This window comes from Diceros bicornis, chromosome 12 (assembly GCF_020826845.1).
Source record: "Diceros bicornis minor isolate mBicDic1 chromosome 12, mDicBic1.mat.cur, whole genome shotgun sequence".
In the NCBI taxonomy this organism is placed as follows: domain Eukaryota; kingdom Metazoa; phylum Chordata; class Mammalia; order Perissodactyla; family Rhinocerotidae; genus Diceros; species Diceros bicornis.
This window is the reverse complement of record NC_080751.1, coordinates 14,384,045-14,405,432: the sequence shown is the minus strand read 5'-3', so window position 1 is coordinate 14,405,432 and position 21,388 is coordinate 14,384,045. Positions and strand designations below refer to the sequence as shown.

The window sequence follows — 21,388 nt, the reverse complement described above, 5'->3', positions numbered from 1 at the left end:
ACCTAGCAATATACCCACCAGATAAAACACAAATATATTTTAAACGCATAGTTGAATTCATGAGAAATTATAGGAAATTCTCAGGTACCAAAGTAGGGGAAAATAGGAAACAGGAATCCACCCTGTTAAATAGGTGTAAAAGCCTTGGCTTTACTTGCTGATCTTGGGAACTTAGGGCCTTGTATTTCAAGGGAGCATGAGATTAGGCCTTAGACCCACATAAGGAGAAGAGTTGGAACTGCCACCCCGGCCCAAAGTTAAGACCATTTAAAAGGTTATTCTCTCAGTGAAAAGGTGGGCTAGAAAAAATCAACCCACTGATAAAAGGAGGTGACAACAAAACTTCTTGACTAATGTGAGCTCTGAGTGAAAATGAAAACAAAATTACTGCTGAGAACTAGAAACCACATGCCTCCCCTCATGTGGGTTTGGGATTTGGCTTTACCTGCAGAGTCTAGGAAATCCTCAGTTTAAAACATAACTTAAAGTGGTCCTAGGTTGATAGTACCTCAGGGCACCTGGCTCAAGCAAACACAAATCCTCTCTAGAGGTATACACCCTAAACTCAGGCCTCACAGAATTCTCACACATTAAGATCAGCTAAACATAACTCATAATCCAAAATTACAAAATCAGTGAGAAAATACACATCATAAGTGACAGTCAGGAGAAACAACAAACAGAATTAGAACACCAACCATTTCAGATATTGGAATTATCAAGTATATGTAAGTACCTTTAAGATGTTTAAAGAAATAAAAAACGGAATCAAAACCACGAATGTAGAATGAAAAACTATCAAAAAAGGACCAAGTAGATTAAAACAATTACCAAATAGAATTTCTAGAAATTAAATTATAATAATTGAAATTAAAAACTCAATGAATGGGTTAGTTGACAGGTTAAATACCACTGAAGAGAGAATTATTGAATTAAAAGATAAAGCTGAAAGGGGCTGGCCTGGTGGCACAAGTGGTTGTGGGTGTGCACGCTCCACTGCGGCGGCCCAGGGTTCGCCAGTTTGCATCCTGGGCGTGCACCGATGCACCTCTTGTTAGGCCATGCTGTGGTGGCGTCCCATATAAAGTAGAGGAAGTTGGGCACGGATGTTAGCCCAGGGCCAGTCTTCCTCAGCAAAAAAAAAAAAAAAAAAAAAAGAGGAGGATTGGCATCGGATGTTAGCTCAGGGCTGGTCTTCCTCACACACACACAAAAAAGATAAAGCTGAAAAAATACTATGGAACCTAGCACAGATAGACAAAGAGATGGAAAATATGAAAAACATTTTAAGAGAAATGGAAGAAAAAGAGAGAAGATCTAATATTCATCTAATCAGAGTCTCAAAGGGATAGATAGAGATAATAGGGAAGAGGCAATATTCAAAGAGATAACAGATGGGAAATTTCCAGAATCAATGGAAAGGCATGAACTCTCAGATTCATAAAACACAACAAACACCAAACAGGAGAAATAAAAAGAAATCTATATTTAGATACACTAAAGACAAAAATACCCAAAAAAGATCTTCAAATGAGTCAGAGATAAAAAGATTATTTACCAAGAAACGATTATTAGACTGACAGAAGACATCTCAACAGCAACAATGCTATCCAGAAGGCAGTAGAGTAATAGCCTCAAAATGCCAAGAAAAAAATAACTCTCACCCTGGAATTGTTAATTCAGTTAAACTATCTTGATGGTTAATTTTTTTTTTTTTCTTTGTAAGGAGGACCACCCCTGAGCTAACATCCAATGCCTAACCTCCTCTTTTTCTGCTGAGGGAGACTGACGTTGGGCTAACATCTGTGCCCATCTTCCTCTACTTTATATGGGACACCGCCACAGCATGGCTTAACAAGCGGCATTGGTGTGCACCCAGGATCAGAAGCGGCAAACCCAGGGCCTCCGCAGCAGAGCATGCGCACCCAGCTGCTTGCGCCACGGGGCCAGCCCCTTGATGGTTAATTTTATGTGTTAACTTGACTGTGCCACAGGGCCCCCACATTAAACTTCATTTTTGGGTGTGTCTGTGAGGGTGTTTCCAAATGAAATTAGCATTTATTTGAGTCAGTAGACTCAGTAAAGTAGATTGCCCTCTCCAATGTGGGTGGGCTTCATCCAATCTGTTGAGGACCTGAATAGCACAAAAAGCAGAGGAAGAAGGAATTCCCTCCCTTTTTTATTCTTGCCTGCCTCTTTGAGCTGGGACATTGATTTTCTCCTGCCCTTGGACAGGGATTCACACTAACGGCTCCTCTGGTTCTGAGGTCTTTAGACTTGGACTGGAATTACAAACCACCTGCTTTCCTGGGTCTCCAGCTTGCAGATGGCAGATCATGAGACTTAACCTCCACAATTATGAGAGCCAATTCCTCATAACAAATCTCATAAATCTCCATATATATTTATATAAATATATTTTTTAAAAATTCATAAAATTTAATATAAATTTTATACATATATAAATTATATATTTTATATGTATCCTATTGATTCTGCTTCTCTGGAGAACTCTGATGAATGCAGATTTTGGTACCAAGAGTGGTTCCAGAGGAACAGAGTGTTAAGAATAAGTTTTCTGAATTGGTTCTGGGGTTTCTGGAATTGGCTCTCTAATCTGATTCGATTTAAAGATGCGAATGACTCTATTTCCAGCAGTAAAGAGAGCACTGATAGTCCATAGCATGATCTGGCAATAGAGATATGTAAAACAGAGATATGTTAAATATCTGCATTGGATATTTGATTCCTAGCTCCTTGCTTCTTATAAGTGGTTATAAGAAGCAACCACTTATAAGAAGCAACCACTTATAAGAAGCAAGGAGCTGGGTGACTATAGTGTAAGCACCTGACAATTAGCTTTTTTGATATTTGTCTACAGACAAATAGATGTTTGGAAGATATTCACTAAAAGGTTAATGACTGGTAGGACTTTAGGTAATTTTTTTTCCTTTTTATACTTATTTTCCTTTTTTAAATTCTCTTTCAATTCTTTTGAATATGTCAAGAATGAAATCTTAGTTTGCTGCTAAAATAGCTTTATCATCTCTTTAACACTCAGTAATCCCTCTCTTGCTCTCTTTTTCTAGACTATTTTAGCAGAAAAATTTTTTCCAGTTTTCATTTTTTATCAAAGCTATATTTGCATATGATTTAAAGAGTCAAATTGTTTTTGCATAGAGTGAAACAGTTCAATGCTTTTAAAAAAATACATCATATGCCCCCACTCCAACTTGAACAGTTTTCTAAAGGCAATGACTTTCAAATTTTTTAGATGGTTTATTTGCTATTTGCTCCATATCACTGAACAATATGAATATATTGCTTTTCTTATTTCAATTTTAGGTGTTATCTGATGAATTCCTTTTATGGAATATGAGAATTTGTTTCTCTTTCACTCTCCTGTCCTTATATTCCCAAACATAGCTCTCCTCCTCTCCCACCTCCCCAATCCTCTCAATAGTTAGTTTTAATTTTGGTTAGATCCATATTAAGTTTACTTAATTATGATTATATAAAATCTATTGATAGCTGAATCATGTAAGATACTACTTTTCCTTTCCTATACAACTTTTCCCCTGGAGTTAATATTTATCTTTTTTTTTCACTTGCATACTTTTCTATGACTAATTAAATCCTAGACTTTTCACTAGTTGTCTAAATCTCCTCTCAATATATTCAGACACTTTGGGTATTTTATCAATTTAAATTTTTTGAAGAAATATCTCCTGGGATGGAGTCCTCTGGCCTCCTCCATCTGGACTGTTAGCCTTCTCTGCCAGATGTACAGCTGCAAACAGGAATTGATATTAGCCATCATCCTGGAGTTTTCTTTCTGTGCCTTTGTGTTGGATCCCCTGTTTTCTAGATCCTATATTGTCTTCTGTCTTAGTTTATTCCCTCATTTTGGTAGAACACATTCTTCAGAGCTTCTTTCAGTAAGAGTTCATGGGAGGCAAACTTTTTGAAAAATTTTATGTCAGACAACGTCTTATTCTGCCTGCACAGTTGATTGATAATTTGCCTAGATAGAGAATTCTAGGTTGGAGAGGATTTTCCTTCGGAATTTTGAAGGCCTTGCTCCATTGTCATCTAGCTTCCAGAAATGCTGTAGAGAAGACAAAAGTCATTATGATTCCTGCACCTTTGTAGGTGACCTAGGTTTTGTTCTCTCTTGAATCTTACAGGGTTCTCATTTTTTCCCCAGTATTTCGAAATTTCATGAAGGTGTGCCTTGGTTTTATAGATTTTCACCCATTGTTCTGGGCACCTGGGGAGCCCTTTTAATCTGGAGACATATTATTCAGTTCTGGGAAATTTTCTTTATCTCTGATTATTTCCTCTCTTCTATATTCTCTATTCTCTCTTTTTGGAACTTTTATTATTTGGATACCCTGGACTAGTTTGCCAAGATTCTTATGTATTTTTCTCCTATTTTCCATAATTTTTCTCTTTTATTCTACTTTCTTACAGTTTGGCTCAACTTTATCTACTAATACTAACACTTCTAAATTCTAAAAATGAGTTTTTCATTTCAACTATCACAATTTTAATTTGCAAGAGCTCTTTTTTGTTCACCGAACTTTTAAAAAATAGCACACTGCTTTTGTTTCATAGATGGAATATCTTTTATATCTTTGAGGATATTAATGGTAGCTTTTATTTTTCTTGAATTTCTTCTCCTTGCATAGTCTGTTTCTCCAAGTTGTTTTTCTTGTTTTTTTAAAAGAAATTTATCTCATATGTTGCTTTTAGTTTTACTATCTATATTTCATGTTAGAGGCTTTCCTAAGACATGTGTTGATCCTTAGGTATACAATCATATTTAAGAACTGGGCACTAAATAGATGATTGGAAGCTGCTGTGTGTGCAAGTACAGGGTTTGCTGAGTTTGGGTTTAATGTAGGGTGATTTCCCTGAGCTGTTTCATTGCAGAATCTGTGATCTCAATATCTTTATATTTTCATATCTTTCCTCTTGGGCTGGTCAAAGAAAGAGATTCCATTTTCTTTTTCTGGAGGGAATAGGCTTGGCTATCAGCATTCTGGAAATCAAATGAGGGAAAGAGATTGTGTATGTTAGGAGGAGGTGGTCTCAGCATTCAGCATGAGACCTCCTTTTAATTTCCCTATCTAGATAAGGTATTCCCACGCTTAACCGTGCCTGGTGTTCTCCTGGGAAGAGACCCTCTAAAGAGATGAAACCTCTAGTTTTATGTTGGAGGAAGGATGGGGCAGTTGCTTTGCTTTCGGAGTACAAGAGAGGATGTAAAGGTCAAACTGCTTTTTAAACAGACATTCAACATCTTTCTACTTTTAGCTCTGCCTTCATTTTTACCTCCAGAAATACCTGATTTTGCCAATTTTGAAGCCTTTTGAGGACTTGGTGGTATAAACTGATTTCTTTCTTTGTTTTCCCCACTACTGGCTTAAGATTTAGCTCCCTTGGGACTGCTAAGTCAATTACCACTTGTTCACCTGTATTATAGCTTCCAAAATTTTGTTGTGATTTTTTTCTTCTCTCATTACTTTTTTCTTGTGAGTTTATACTATGGTGGCAGAGATTTCTAGTTGTCCTTCGATATTTATCCTCTTCCTGTAGGTAACAGAACTGTCAATTTTTACATGGGCATTATGACTATCTGAAATAATGACTATATTTCCCAATCATACACCCAGGAGTTTCTCATACACCTAGGAGTTTCAGTGTGGTTAAGTTCTGGCCAATGCTATGAAGGTAAGCAAAGTGATGGGTGCAACTTTTGATAAGTGCTTTTAAAGGATGAGGGAGTGCTCCTGGCTCTCCTTTTTTCTCTTTCCTGTTTGCTGGAATACAGGCAGAAGAATGGCCAATTTGGACCACTAGATGGTAGTAAGATGGTGGAGCATCAAGCCAGAAGGAGCATTATGGAGTTGCCACATCAGCCTTGGATCACCTAAAATTATTCGAGAGAAAAATAAACTTCTATCTTATTTAACCCATTTTTATTTTATGAGTTCTAATTCACAGCTGAACCTAATCTTAACTGATTCAATGCTACTAGAAAAATTCCTCTACTTTCTTTTTGGCAGTGTTTTGGAAGGAGCCAACAGTAGAAGTGTGCTTCCAGCAGCTAACTTTGCAATAGTCAAAAGACTATACTTTTCTGCATTTAAACTTTCTAAAGTGAGAACATAATTTTTTATCAAAAAAACCCCACCAAATGTATTTTTATTTTGAAAACTAAAACAAAAAGCTTAACTTGTCTCCTGTAATTAAATTAAAAAAAAAAATAGAATGACTTCCTGATGTCTCTGCCAGGAGGATACAATAACCTTTAGGAAAAGGAAATGGTCTTCTAACGAGGTTTGAAAATATTGTTTATTTGAGTATTGGAAAATTCTGCCAAATGCAATGCTTTTGGAAATATTGAAATTAAGCTGTTTTTTCTTACATTAATCAGATAATAGGACCAGTTACTCCTGGTTTACAGAAATAAAATCAAGTGACCAAGGTAGAAGAGGATTGCTGTAGCAGGAGGCCATGCACCCAATTCATCTAAAAGATTGCATCATTTAGAAACAAGCTAAACAGAAAGTAGGCTAAAACACAACTATGTGTTATAGCTCTTAAAAATGGAATCTGATCTCTCAGGAACTCATTTCTAATCACTTTGATTCTAGAAGTGATTTTAAAATGCAGGCTTTGCAGAAACATTAATTGCCTAGGATCTGAAGAGCTCATTTAGTTTGGCTGAGAAACTATTTCCATATATCAAAAGGTTGATGACAGACTGATAAACGCTACAGAAAGTCTTATATTGTTCTTAGTTTTTTTCCCTCATGAATTACCTAGGCAGCACTCCATACAGCAACAATGTAAGTAGTTCAGAGCTGAGTTCCAAATCCAACAGAGGGGGTCAGGGAGCTATGGCGAGCTGTTAGATGAGGGAGAGAATGGGTTGTAGGAAGATGAGGCCTGGTGCCCCTAAGCTGGAGTTCTGCAATTACTTGCAATCTACAGTCTGAGGAGTCAAATCTCATAACTTCTCCTCTTCCTCCTTCCCTAGGTAGGAAGTCTTGGGTTTCCATTTTGGAAGATTCAAATGTGATCTAGGAAGTTCCTGAGTTGAAATGTGGGTCCTTATGATCACTTCTCCAGTCCATTCCCTTCCCAGTGAATCAGGTATTGAAGTTGACTATAACATTGTTTGGGGTTATTACTTCTTATACCACAAACTCAGGTTCTCTGTCTTAGATCATCTGAGTGGGTTTCAAGGCGCAGAGTTGAGTCCCTGATTCAGTTAGATGGGCTTTGCACAGAGGGGTGGAAGTTGGGATGAATGGGTAAGGATTGATGGATCCTCATTACATTTCTTTCAGCTTTTGTGTAGACTGGTGGTGCGGATATGTTTAGAGGATGTTCTCTCCCTAGATCCAATCCCAGTGTGTTCTCCTTGCTCTAGGCAACTTAGAACAACTCAGATTGATGTCTCATTGGAGGTCTCATTAGAGGTCTCATTAGAATATAGCTTAGGCCAATATTTTCAAAACCCTTTTCATCAGTAGAACCCCCTTTTTAAAAATAACTAAAATGTACATAGAATCCCAATATGTAAGTTGCATTTTATCAGCTTAAATGTATTTTTAATATTTAATTTTTATTTATTTATTTTCAATACATAATATATTCACATGGTTCAAATCAAAGGTTACAAAATGATATGTAGAAAAAGATACCTTCCTACTCTTATCCTTCAGCTGACCAGTAGAGGCAATCAATATTACTAGCTTCTTGCGTATCTTTCCAGAGATATTTTCTTTAAGTGAAGAAAATATAAATGATTAATTTATCTTTCTTCTTACCAAAATAGAAGAGACTACAATATTTTTTCATATCTTGATTTTGTTGTCTAGTGTATTTGGGCAATCATTTCATTCAATAAATACAAAGTGTCTTAATTTTTATGGCTGAATAGTATTACATTAATACACAGAACATAATTTTATTTAACCTATCCCCTATTGATTGACCATTAGGTTGTTTCCAATCTTTTGCTACTGCAAACAATGCTGAAACAAAGAATCTTGTACTTAAGTCATTTTTGCACATGTGAAAATATATCTGTAGGATAAGTTCCTAAAAGTAGACTTGCTAGGTCAAAGGGCATGTCAATTGTGATACTGTCACCAAATTGCTCACCATAGAAATTATGTCAACTTATACATCCATAAATAGCATATAAGCGTGCCTGTTTCTTTATATCCTCATGAAAGGTATGTCATTAAACTTTGTAAAAATCTTCACCAGTCATATAGGTGAAAAATAATAGCATCTCAATGTAGTTTTAACTTGCATTTCTTTGAGTGAGATTGAACATATTTTCGTAAGTTTAAGAGTCATTTTGTATTTCCTTTTCTGAAAACTGTCTGTGTATATCATTTCTCATTTCCTATTGGATTATTGGTCTTTATCTTACTGATTTTAAGGAACTCTTTATGAAATTAAGAAAATTAATGCTATGTGATATAGAAGGAAATATTTTTTCTCATATTGTCATTTGTCTTTAGATTTTACATATAGTAATTTTTTTGCCAAGCATATATTTTCTATTTTTATACAGCTGAACTTATTAATCTTTTATTCTTGGAATTTCAGGTTTTGAATTATGGTTAGAAAGGGCTTTCTTACTCTGATGTTTTTCCCCATGATCTGTGTGCTAATTATCAATTTATTGCCTCTCAGCTCCAAATTCATCCTTCAATATATCTTTGCAGTAATGGACAGAATCCCTTTAAGCCTTTCCCCTTTACAGTAACCATGACGTTAAACCTTCTGAGTAGAGGGCACTGGAGGAACATTGCAGGAGGAGGACACTCTCCTGTTGAAAGCAATGGGTTTGAAGACATCTGGTAGTGTTCCAGCCACGAGCCCAGAACTTGCAGACCCTTGATTTTATAGACTGAATGTTTGTGTTCCCCTTACAATTCATATGTTGAAGCCCTAACTCTCCATGTGATGGTATTTAGAAGTGAGGCCTTTGGGAGGTAATTAGGTTTAGATGAGGTCCTCAGGGTGGGGCCTCCACATGGGATTAGTGCCCTTGTAAGAAGAAAAAGAGACAACAGAGCTCTATCTTTTCACATGCATGCACTGAGGAAAGGCCACATGAGCACAGAGCAAGAAAGCTGCTGTCTGCAAGGCAGAAGAGGGCTCTCACCAGAATCTGACCATGCTGGCAACCTGATCTTGGACTTCCAGCCTCCCAAACTTTGAGAAAATACATGTCTATTGTTTAAGTCACCCAGTCTATGGTATTTTGTTATGACAGCCCAAGCTGACTAAGACACTGGCAACCTCCCAGCCCTGGCTTGGTGATCACCTTTCAGCAGTCCTCTCAGCATGCGTCAGGCCTCCGGCCTGCACTGATGCCCAACCTCCTCTGTTCACCTGTCCTTCCTCTCAGAGGTCTGTCTCCTGTGCCCCTCTGTTCACCTGTCCCTCCTCTCAGAGGTCTATCTCCTGTGGCCCTCCCAATGCTGCTGCTCTTCCAACATGAACACTGCCCACTCCAGGCTTCCTGCCCACATTGGCATCCCCACTTTCTCTACACACTTGTGTACTGGTCACTGATTATAGCTCACCTACACATAGAGGGTTGCTTCCTGCTTTCCCAGTAACTATGGACCATCTCTGGCTTGGGCAAACCAGTGAAATTCTCTGCAGCCAGTGAGCTGCAACTACACATTCTCCAACGAGGTCTGAACACCAGCCTTGGGAAAGGGGTCCCCTTTCCAAGTTTGTCCTTCCTTGAGATCTCTCCTTCAGCCCTAGGGTACCATAAAAAGTTCTCTTATATCTTATAGTTGCTATATTATCAGGGTTTAATGTGTGTCAAACTAAGTTAAAATTCTCTATATAAACTCCCTTGTTTAAATCACTGTGTGGTTTCCATCTCCTGATTGGACCTAGACTGATACAGTCTGTTCTAGCGCTTATAGAGTTTCAATTTTTACATATAAATCTTTGATCCATCTGGAATTTATACTGGTGTAAACCATGAGTATGGCTCCAACTTGATTTTTTCCCACACGACTATCCAGCTGACCCAAGCATTTATTTTTTAAATTTTTTTTGAGGAAGATTGGCCCTGAGCTAACATCTGTTGCCAATCTTCCTCTTTGTTTTTTTTCTTTTTTTCCTCCCCAAAGCCCCAGTACATACTAGTATATCCTAGTTGTAGGTCCTTCTAGTTCTTCTATGTGGGACACCACCTCAGCATGGCTTGAGGAGCGGTGAGTAGGTCCGTGCCCAGGATCCGAACCAGTGAACCTCAGGCCACAGAAGCAGAATGTGCGAACTTAACTGCTATGCCACTGGGCTGGTCCCCCAAACATTTATTGAATAATTTTTTCCAATTAATTTGAAATACCATCTTTATTATACACTAAATTCCCACATGTATTTGGGTCTATTTCTGGGCTTTAAATTGTATTCCATTGCTCTGTCTTTTCAATCTCCAGTATCACACTGTTTGAATATATGTTTAATATTAGAGAGGAACCATTCCTAGCTATTCTTGCTTGTTTTTTTGTTTCTAATTTAAACTTTATTATCAGGATGTCTAGTTTTCTTGTTGGAAATTTTACTGGGAATTGCACTACATTTATAGATTAATTTAGAGATAACTGACATCCTTCTGGTCTGAGTCTTGCCCAAAATGAATGACTTTTCATGTGTTTAAGTTAACTAAGTTAACTAATGGTTCATCTATTTTCTATTTTCCCCCCAAACGACATACTTGAATTTATTCATTTGTTCTACCATTTTCTATTTTCATATTCATTACTTTTTGTTTTTATCTTTATTATTTCCTTCCGTCAGCTTTCCTTAGCCTTGCTTTTCTTTTCTTTTCTTCTTGAGTTGCTTGCTTCATTTATTTTTAGTTTTTCTTGTTTACTAATATAATTTAAATTAATTAAGCTAATATAGTTTATAGATATGAATTTTCCTCTTAGTATTGTCTTTTTTGCATTCCATAGGTTCTGATATGTAGTGTTTCATTATTATTTTCTAGATATACTGCAATTTTAGCTTGGATTTCCTCTTTGACTCAAAAGTTATTTAACAGTTTAAAAATTTCCAGATGGTAGAGACTTTTTGTTCTCTGGTTTTCTCATTTAGTTCTAGTTTTATTGCAGTGTGTTCAGAGAATGTTGACTAGACTATTTGTACTTTTGGAATTCACTGAAGTTTTGGGTTTATTTGTGGCTTAATATATGGTTGACTTTTGTGAATATTTCATAAGCACTTCAGGAGGGTGGAGATTTCATATACACAATCATATTTCTCTTAAAAATGTTGATCTATGTTATTTGGCACATAGGTACTCAAAACTGTTATTATTTTCAATAGACTCCTCTTCCAACAAACCTTCTGTGCTGAATATCTTCCATGTACTCCTCTCGATAATTCTCTACTCTTCTCTGCTTTGTGCCCTAGCATCAAAGCGCCATTCTTAGTCTCATTTAGTGCTTTTTGCTCCAAATTCAACCTTGTGTGATATTAAGATCATGCTCTTCTTTTTTGGGGGGGGGGATTGATTTTGCCTAGTATACTTTTGCCCTTCCTTTTATTTTCAACTTTTCTAAATCATTTTGTTGTAGCTGTGTCTTTTGAATACAGCAGAGTTTTGCCTTGTAATCAAATTTCTGCTTTAAAAGTATTTTAATAGGTGAGTTTAACATACATATTTATTGATATGACAGATATGTTTGTTTTTAATTATATTATTTTAAGGTATACTCTATTTTCATAGTTTTTGAAAAATCACTATACTGTGTAATTTTTGTTCTATGTATGTTTTTACTGTCATAATTAGAAAGGTGTATTTGTTTTAGTGTTTATCTTTATAACTCCATGTTTACATAATTCTCTTAAATTACTTATTTAGCAGTATCCATTTATGAACAATGATGAAAATCACTATGAACAATGACAAAATCTGTATATTTCCTTTTCTTACTCTTCCTCTCCTCTCCTGCAGCACTCAATTATAATCTATTATATTATCTTTCTTGGAGTTTACCTTTATACTGTTTAATATAATATATCCCCTATTATTTGCTACTTTTAAATGATTCTATTCGAATGTCAGCTATGAAGGATGAAGAAATAAATGTTATAGACAAATTAGAGCACTATTAATCCTAAAATCTCATTGTAGGTCATGCATAATTTAAATAACGTCTTTGTTCTCATGAAAAGTTAAAAGAATTGGTAAGATCTTCACAGTAAGGGAATTCTTCTGAAACTCTGCTTTGAGAGGAAATTAATCATTTTGGTCAGATTTATTTATATTAAAAGCACAATGGATATAAAAGGAATTCTAATATTTTAATTATGATTCCTCTGTCATGATTCCTTATAAAAAGTTCAGGATTATTTGATTATACTCAGAAATTAAATATGAGGAGATATATTGAAGTGTTCTTCTTGGGCAAGATTTCTTACCTGCTATCTTTCTCCATTTATATTTTGAGCTAACTCTGCAGATAGAAAATGTCAGGTACTTATATAAGTCAGAGACAATGGATTTGAGGTAACACTTTTCCTTAAACAAAGATTGGATTGTTCTATAGATAAGGTAATGGCATTGTTCCAGTGATTTTCTTGAGCTTTTAACCAGGGTTGAACTTATTGTTCCTTTGGAAGGAGATTTTGGCTTGCAATTTTTCCTGAGTTACCAGTCAGTGGTTTTTAGTCAAGAACAGTCTGTCTTTCCTAATGGAGTGATTAAGGGATCAAGGGATTCATCTAGGGCCAAATGTACTGAGGAGTGCCAGAGGCATATAACACAGTCACTTGAGGAGGTGAAAAAATTCCTTTTACCTTTTTCTGGGACATGAGCTCATCTCTCAAAAAGCCTCCTATGCTGGATATTTTCCATTTGCCATTTCAGATCACTCACTACTTTTCTCTACGCCTGTTACCTAATAGAAGAGAGATATCACAGGCAAATGTGGTCATAGGACAGACATGCACAAGGAAAATGGCACAATAGAGGAACACACCTGCCACATGGTCGTAAACATCGGTGTCACTTTCACCGTGTCCTCAGTGTACTCGTTGGATATGTAATCACTGGATTATATATAGTCAGAGTTATACATTTTATTTATCCATTCACCAGTTAATAGACATTCTGATTGTTTCCAGTTTGGGGCTATTATGAATAATGCTGCCATGAACATTCATGTACACGTATTTGTGTGGACCTATGTTTTCATTTCTGTTGGGTAGTTTCCTGGGGGTGGAATTGTTGGGTTATATGGAAGGTGTATATTTACATTCTAGTAATGTCACCTTTGTTTTTCTTTAACTTTTTATTTTGAAATAATTATAGATTCACAGAAAGTTGCAAAAATTGTACAAAGAGGTCCTGTGTACCCTTCACCCAGTTTCTTCCAGTGGTTACATCTTACATAACTATAGCACAATTTCAAAACCAAGAAATTGACCTTGGTACAACGTGTGCATAGAGTTCTATAACATTTTATCACACCTGTAATATTCCATCACCACAAAGATCTCCCTCATGCTACCCTTTTATAGTCACCTCCACCCTCTACCATCCCTAATCCTTGGCAACCATTAATCTGTTCTCTATCTCTATAATTTTGTCATTTCGAGAATGGTATACAAATAGAATCAATGTGTGTGACCACATGAGACTTTTTTTTTCACTCAGCATAATGCTCTTTGAGATCCATCTAAGTTGTTGTGTGTGTCAATACTTCTTTTCCTTTTATTGCTGAGTAGCATTCTATAGTATGGATATACTAATACTAGTTTGTTTAATCATTAACCTATTGAAGGACATTTAGGTTGTTTCAAGATTTTGGCTACTACAAATAAAGCTGTTGTTAATATTTGAGTATGAGTTTTCGTGTAGATGTAAATTTTAATTTCTCTAGGATAAATGTCCTAAAGTGCAATTTCTGTGTCATATGGTAAATGTATATTTAGATTTTTAAGAAAGTGACAAAATATTTTCCAGCATGGCTGTGCCAGTTTACATTCCTAGCAGCAATGTATGAGAGATTCAGTTTCTCTGCATCCTTGCCAGCATTTGGTATTCTTACATTTTTTATTTCAGCTGTTCTAATAGGTATGTAGTGTTTTAATAGGTGTGGTATTGTTACATTTTTAATTTTAGCTGTTCTAATAGGTGTGTAGGATAATTAAGACTCATCATAGTCTTAATTTGCATTTCCCTAATGGCTAGTGATGTTGAACATTTTTTCATGTGTTTATTTGCCATCTGTATATCTTCTTCAGTGAAATTTCTCTTCATGTGTTTTGCCCATTTCGAATTTTTTTTTTTATGGTTGTGTTTTGAGACTCCTTTATAAGTTCTAGATATGAGTCCTTTGTGAAATATGTGGTTTGAAAATACTTTCTCTCAGTCTGGAGCTTGTCTTTTTATCCTCTTGACAGGGTCTTTTGCAGAGCTAAGTTTTTAATTTTGATGAAGTCCAATTTATCAATTTTTTCTTTTATGAATTGTGCTTTTGGTGTCATGTCTAAGAATTTCTTACCAAGCTCTAGGTCCTGAAGATTTTCTCCCACATTTTCTTCTAAAAGTTTTAATCTTGTATTTAAATCTATGATTCATTTTGAGGTAACTTTTGAATAAGGTAAGAAGGTAAGAGGTTTATGTTGAAGTTTATTTTTTATCATGAGTGTCCAACTGCTCCAGCACCATTTGTGGAAAAGACTATCTTTCCTACATTGAACTGCATTTGCATCTTTGTCAACAATCAGTTGGACATACTTCTTTGGGTCTATTTTTGCGTTCTCTATTCTGTTCCTTTGGTCTATGTGTCTATCTTTCTACCAATACCACACAATCTTGATTACTATAGCTATTTATAAGAGGAGGAGTGATTCCTCCTACTTTATTCTTTTTTGTTCAAAATTGTTTTAGCTATTCCAGTTCCTTTGCCTTTCTATATAAATTATAGAACAAGCTTGTCTATTTTCAAAAATAATTTTACTGGGAATTTTATAAGAATTGCACTAAACCTATATATCAGGTAGGGGAGAACTGATATCTTTACTATGTTAGGGCTTCTGATACATGAACATGGTATAGCTCTCCATTTATTTAGATCTTTGATTTCTTTCACCAGCATTTTGTAGTTTTCAGGATATTTTGTTAGATTTATTCCTAAGTATTTCATTTTATTGAGCTATTGTTAATGGCAATATATTTTTCAGTTTCCACATGTTCATTGCTAGTGTATAGAAATATAATTGATTTTTGTGTGTTAATCTATTTATAACTGTGGCAACTCACTTATTAGTTCTGTGAAGTTTTTTTTTTTTTCGGTAGATTCGTTGAGATTTTCTACATATACCATCATGTCATCTGCAAATAGGGACAGTTTTATTTCTCCCCTTCCAATCTGTATGCCTTCTATTTCATTTTCTTACCTTATACCAAGTACTACCTAAGATATCTAGTACTGTGTTGAATAAAAGTGGTAAGCACAAGCATCTTTGCCTCATTCCCAATGTTAGGGGTAAAGCATTCAATCTTTCACTATTAAAGATGATATTAGCTGTAGGTTTTGTCATAAATGGGGTGTTGAACTTTGTCAAATGCTTATTCTACTTCAGTTTATATAATCATATGATTTTAATATGGTGAATTATTTTAAAGATTTTCAAATACTGCACCAATCTTACATCCCTGAAATAAACCCCACTTGGCCATGGTGTACAATTCTTTTTGCATATTCCTGAATTATATTTGTTAATATTTTGTTAAGATTTTTTTTTGTGTGCCTATACTCCTGAGAGATATTGGTCTTTAGTTTTCCTTTTTTGTACTATCTTTGTCTGTTTTTGGTATTAGAGTAATAACTGGCCTTATAAGATGAGTTGGTAAGAGTTCTCTTCCCTTATATTTTCTGGAAAAGACTGTATAGAATTGATGTTAATTCTTCTTTAAACATTTATTGGATTCTCCAGGAAAACCATCTGGGCTTGGAGATTTCTTTTTCAGGAGTATTAAGATTATGAAGTTAATTTCTTTAATAGTTATAGGACTATTCAAATTATCTATTTCACATTGGATTGTGGTAGTTTGTGTTTTTCAAGGAATTGGTCCATTTCATCTAAGTTGTCAGATTTATGTATGTAAATTTACTCATAGGTACTCTCTTATTATCTTTTGGATGTCTACTGGGTCCGTAATGATACTCCTTGTTTCATTCCTGATATTGGTAATTTACATCTTCTCTATTTTTCTTTGTCTGTCTTGCTAGATGTTTGTCAATTTTATTGATCACTTTGAAGAATCAGCTTTTTGTTTCATCGATTTTGTTTTCCTCTTTTCAATTTCATTGATTTATGCTCTTTATTATTTTCTACCATCTGTTTGCTTTGGGTTTATTTTGCTCCTCCTTTTCTATTTTCTTGAGGTGACAGCTTATATTACTGATTTGAAACTTGTCCTTTTCTAATGTAAGCATTTAGTGCCATAAATATGCCTCTCAGCGCTGCTTTAGCTGGATCCTACAAATTTTGATATATTGTATTTTAATTTCCATTCAATTCAATACATTTTTAAAGTTTCCCTTGACATTTCTTCTTTGACCCATGAATTATTTAGAAATGTGTTGTTTAGTTTTCAAGTATTTGGAGATTTTTGTGTTATTTTCTGTTATTGATTTCTAGTTTGATTCCATTGCGGTCAGAGAACATACTATGTATGACTGCAATTCTTGCAAATTTGCTTAAGTTTCTTTTATGGCCCAGGATATGGTCTATTTAGATAAATGTTCTGTGGGTGCTTAAAAAGAACGTATATTCTGCTATTGTTGGGTGGAATATTCTTTTTTTTTTTTTGTGAGGAAGATCAGCCCTGAGCTAACATCCATGCCAATTCTCCTCTTTTTGCTGAGGAAGACTGGCCCTGGGCTAACATCTGTGCCTATCTTCCTCCACTTTATATGGGATGCTGCCACAGCCTGGCTTGACAAGCGGTGCCTTGGTGCGTGCCTGGGATCCGAACCCGGGGTGTCAGCAGCAGAGCACGTGCACTTAACTGCTACGCCATGGGGCTGGCCCCCAGGTGGAATGTTCTATAATGGCAATTAGATCCTGTTGGCTAATGTTTTTCTACATCCTTGTTGATTTTCTATTTGTTCTATCAATTGTCAAGAAAAGGGCATTGAAGTCTCCAACTATAATTGTAGATTTGTCTATTTATTCTTTCATTATCAGTTATTGTTTCATGTATTTTACAGCTCTGTTCTTTAGTGGATGATACACATTTAGGATTGCTATGTCTTCTTGTTGGATTGACTCTTTTATCATTATTTCATATCCCTCTCTGTACCTAGTATTCTTTGCTCTGAAGTCTACTTTATTTGATATATTAATACAGCCACTTCTTTGTTTTGATTAATGTTATCATGGTATATATTTTTCCATCTTTTTACTTTCAACTTACTTTTTTTTTTTTTTAAGATTTTATTTATTTATTTATTTTCCCCCCAAAGCCCCAGTAGATAGTTGTATGTCATAGCTGCACATGCTTCTAGTTGCTGTACGTGGGACACGGCCTCAGCATGGCCGGAGAAGCGGTGCATCGGTGTGTGCCTGGGATCCGAACCCGGGCCGCCAGCAGCGGAGCATGCGCACTTAACCGCCAAGCCACGGGGCCGGCCCTCAACCTACTTTTATTGTGTTTGAAGTTAGTTTCTTGTAGATAGGAGATAGTTGGGTCATTTTTTTCCCTACTCTGCCTATCTCTTTCTTTTAATTAGTGTATTTAGACCATTTACATTTAATGTCATTATTGGTATGTTAGCCTGCCAACTTATTTGTTGTTTTCCGTTTGTTCTCTCAGTTTTTCATTTCTGTTTTCTTTTACCTAACTTCCTGGGGGTTACTTGAATATTTTTTTAGAATTCCATTTTGATTTATCTCGTAGTGTTTCTGAGTGTCTCTTTGTATAGATATTTTGGTGATTGCTCTAAGTGTTACATTTATATACATACTTATCATAGTCTAGGTGTCAATATTCTACCAGTTTGAACAAAGTGTAGAAACTTTAACTTCCTTTAAGTCTCTTTACCCTCACCTGTTTATAATGTAGTTATCTTAAATATTTCTTCCATACACATTAACAACCATATCAGACAATGTTATAGTTTTTGCTTCAATTATCAAATATAATTTAGAAAACTCAATAGAAGGTCTAATATATTTATCCATGTTTTATTCTTTCCATTGTTCTTTCTTCCTTCTGGATATTCCAAGATTCTTTCTTTTATAATTTCCTTTCAGTTTCAAGAACTTCTTTTAGCCATTCTGTTAAGGTAAGTCTGCTGGTGACAATTCTCCTAGTTTTCCTTCATTTGAGAATATCTTGATTTTAATTCATTTCTTAAGGATATTTTCACTGGATACAGAGTTCTGAGTTAACAGTTCTTTTCTTTCAGCATCTGAAAAATGTGACACTTCCTCTGGCCTCCATGGTTTCTGATTAAAAAATCTATTGTTACTTGATTGTTTTTCCTTTATAGGTAATGTGTCAGTGCCCTGCTTTCAAGAGTTTTTCTTTGTTTTTAGTTTTTAGAAGTTAGATTATAATGTGTCTTAGAATGGATTTTTGTTGTTGTTGTTGTTTATCCAGTTTGGGGCTGGCTAGCCTCTTGACTCTTTAGGTTTTGCTAAATTTGGCAAATTTTCAGTGATTATTTCTTTGAATATTTTTTTCATCCCCACCGTCCTTCCTCTTTCTTCTTGGACTCTGATGACATGAATGTTGGATCTTTTGTTATAGTCTCACATGTCCCTGTGGCTTTGTTCATTTTTTTAAAGTCTATTTTCTCTCTGTTGCTCAGATTGGGTAATATTCTGTCTTAAAATACACTGATTCTTTCCTCTGTCCTCTCTATTCTGCTGTTGAGCCTACCCATGGAAGACTTTTTGTTTTGTAAATTTAGGTTATTGTATTTTTCAGTTCTAAAATTTCTATTTGGTTTTTCTTTATACTTCTGTTTCTTTGGTGAGACTTGATATTTTTTCATTTGTCCTAAGCATGTTCATAACTGCTTGTTGAAGCATTTTTATGATGGCTGCTTCAAAATCTTTCTCAGATAATTCCAACATCTGTGTTATCTCAGTATTGTTCTCTGTTGTCTTATTCAAGTTGAGATCTTCCTGGTCGTTGATATGATTTTTTTTATTGTATTCTAGCCATTTGGGCATTATGTATAAGACTCTGGATTTTGTTTAAATCTTCTGCTTTAGCATGACTCCTCTGACACTGCACCAATGGCGGAGTGAGGTTTCCACATAATTATTGCCAGGTTAGAGTGTGACTCTATTTGGCCTCTGATTACACCCCAGAAGAGAAGGTGCCTTGTTACTTCCAGGTGGGGGTAGAAGTTGAGGTTCCCTACATGGCTCCCACTGGCACTCTAGGGGTGGAGAAGCTTCATTACTATCAGGTAGGTGTAAAAGTCCTGGCTTTCCAAATGGCCTTCCCTGATACCACCCTGCCTTGGAGGTAGAAAGGTACCTCATTGCCATTGCCCACATAGCCTCCCCTCTGCCTCCTCCAATACCACCTCAACAAGGAGAGGGAGAGATACCTTGTTAATGTTAGGTAGAGGGGTGGGAGTCCAGGCTCCCATATGGCTTCTATAGACACTACAGGGGAGGAGGTCTTACTCACACTAGGTAAGGATAAAAGTCTTGGCTCTCCACTAGGGCTTCTCTGACTAGCCCAGCAGCAAGGATGCCTCAGGAAGGGAATGTACTAGAACCTCTGAAGTCTTTCTCATCCCTGTGATTCTGAACTTTGTATAGGGGAGAAAGTGAAGATTTGAATTTGTTTGATGAGAAAGAGAGATAGTTGTCTGTAGTTGCGAGGGAGATTTGTAAAAGTACTGCCCCTGGCTCAGCCTTTCCTTCTTAAACTCTAGGGGGAGTTTCACCTAAGTCCTATGGAACCATAGAGAGAATATTTTCATGTTTCTGCACAGCTGTGGCTTTCTGAGCAAAGAAACTGGAAACTGGGTTAAAGAATAAGTCTTGAAAGTTAAAAGGTGCTTGAATAGCTAGAGACCTCTGAAGAAATTTAGAGACTTATTTCCTTGTGTTTGCATTTCAAAGGAGGATAAAAGGGATCAGTTGCTTGTATTCCAAAGGACTATAAATGCCAAGGTTTCTCTCTCTCTCAGGAATGGAGGGGGAAAGATGTGGCTTATTTAAACTCCCATATTAATAATTTTGGGGTTCCTCTTCTGCAGTACAAATGCCCCATGTGTAGGATGACAGTTGACTCTCATTGTGTTACCTGTGGGGTATTGAGTGTGGAAAATGCGCACCACTATTGCTGTAAGTAATAATAATCGTGATCTCTGCTCTAGAAACCTCGTATTTGCTTTCAAGATAGCATTAACAAATACAGATATACTCACCACAAAGGGGAGGAGGCACTCATGCTGATTTTGTACCATGTATAAGCTGAAGAGGGACATGCGGCTGGGGCCCATCAAGCTACAGGCTAGAGAGAAAAAGTTCTGCAGAGCCTCACAGAGGTTTGAACAGATGTCAGCCCAGGATGGTAGAGCAATGTGCACAATGAGAAGCCTCGGAGGTTGCTGGTAAATCTGCGTGGGAGTAGAGGGTCCTTTACCAGTAGTTTGCCCAGGATACATGGCAGCCAGACCAGAGGTGGAACAGCAGCAACCACCGGATATTCTCTACACCTATAGGGAAGGAAAGAGAAGTCAGTGGCTTTCATAAAACTGAATTATATGCTCTGTTGAAACAATGAACACAGGTCTTGGGGACTAAGTCCAGAAAAGAGTAAGACTGGGTACTAACTTAAGCTTCTCTAGGCAAGTTATCTAGGTGTTTGCCTGTAATATAAGGCTGAGAATGCTTAGAGATGCTGAGTGGAACTAAACAAAAAGTTACACAAAAGCCGAACTTCGGTCTCAAAGTAAGCTATCTGCCCTCAAATTCTGTTTCTTTATTAGATTTAGTGTACTGAATTATAGTTTGTTTCTGTAACTCCCTCTTCCACTATATTGTGAGCTTCCCAAGGGTGGAGAACCGGTCTTGTCAACTTTACTTATCAGTGCTTAGCACGGTGTTTATTTGGTAGATAGTAATTCTTAAAAATGAAAATATGACAATGTTTTCCCCTTCAAGACCCATTCATGATCCTTCACGACTTGACCTTCAGCCTTATTGGAGGCTATTCTTCACCTCAAGATTTTCACTAAAATAAAACCAAACATACCATACATTTCAGTGCATTTGCTCATGCTGTTTTCTCTGCCTCCAACCCCCTTGCCTTCTTTCTTTACTGGCT

At 36.2% G+C, this 21,388-nt stretch overlaps 1 protein-coding gene across 2 annotated transcripts in view; it reads right to left on the bottom strand.

Moving 5' to 3' along the window:
* Positions 1-20,795, bottom strand: part of M1AP (meiosis 1 associated protein) — a 79,368-nt gene extending 58,573 nt beyond the window's left edge. For both annotated transcript variants that reach the window (XM_058550844.1, XM_058550843.1), the window contains exon 1: positions 20,487-20,795. In XM_058550844.1, coding sequence (XP_058406827.1) covers positions 20,487-20,726 — 240 coding nt within the window. In that variant the 5' untranslated portion in view covers positions 20,727-20,795. The remainder of the gene's footprint in view (positions 1-20,486) is intronic.
* Positions 20,796-21,388: the final 593 nt, after the last annotated feature.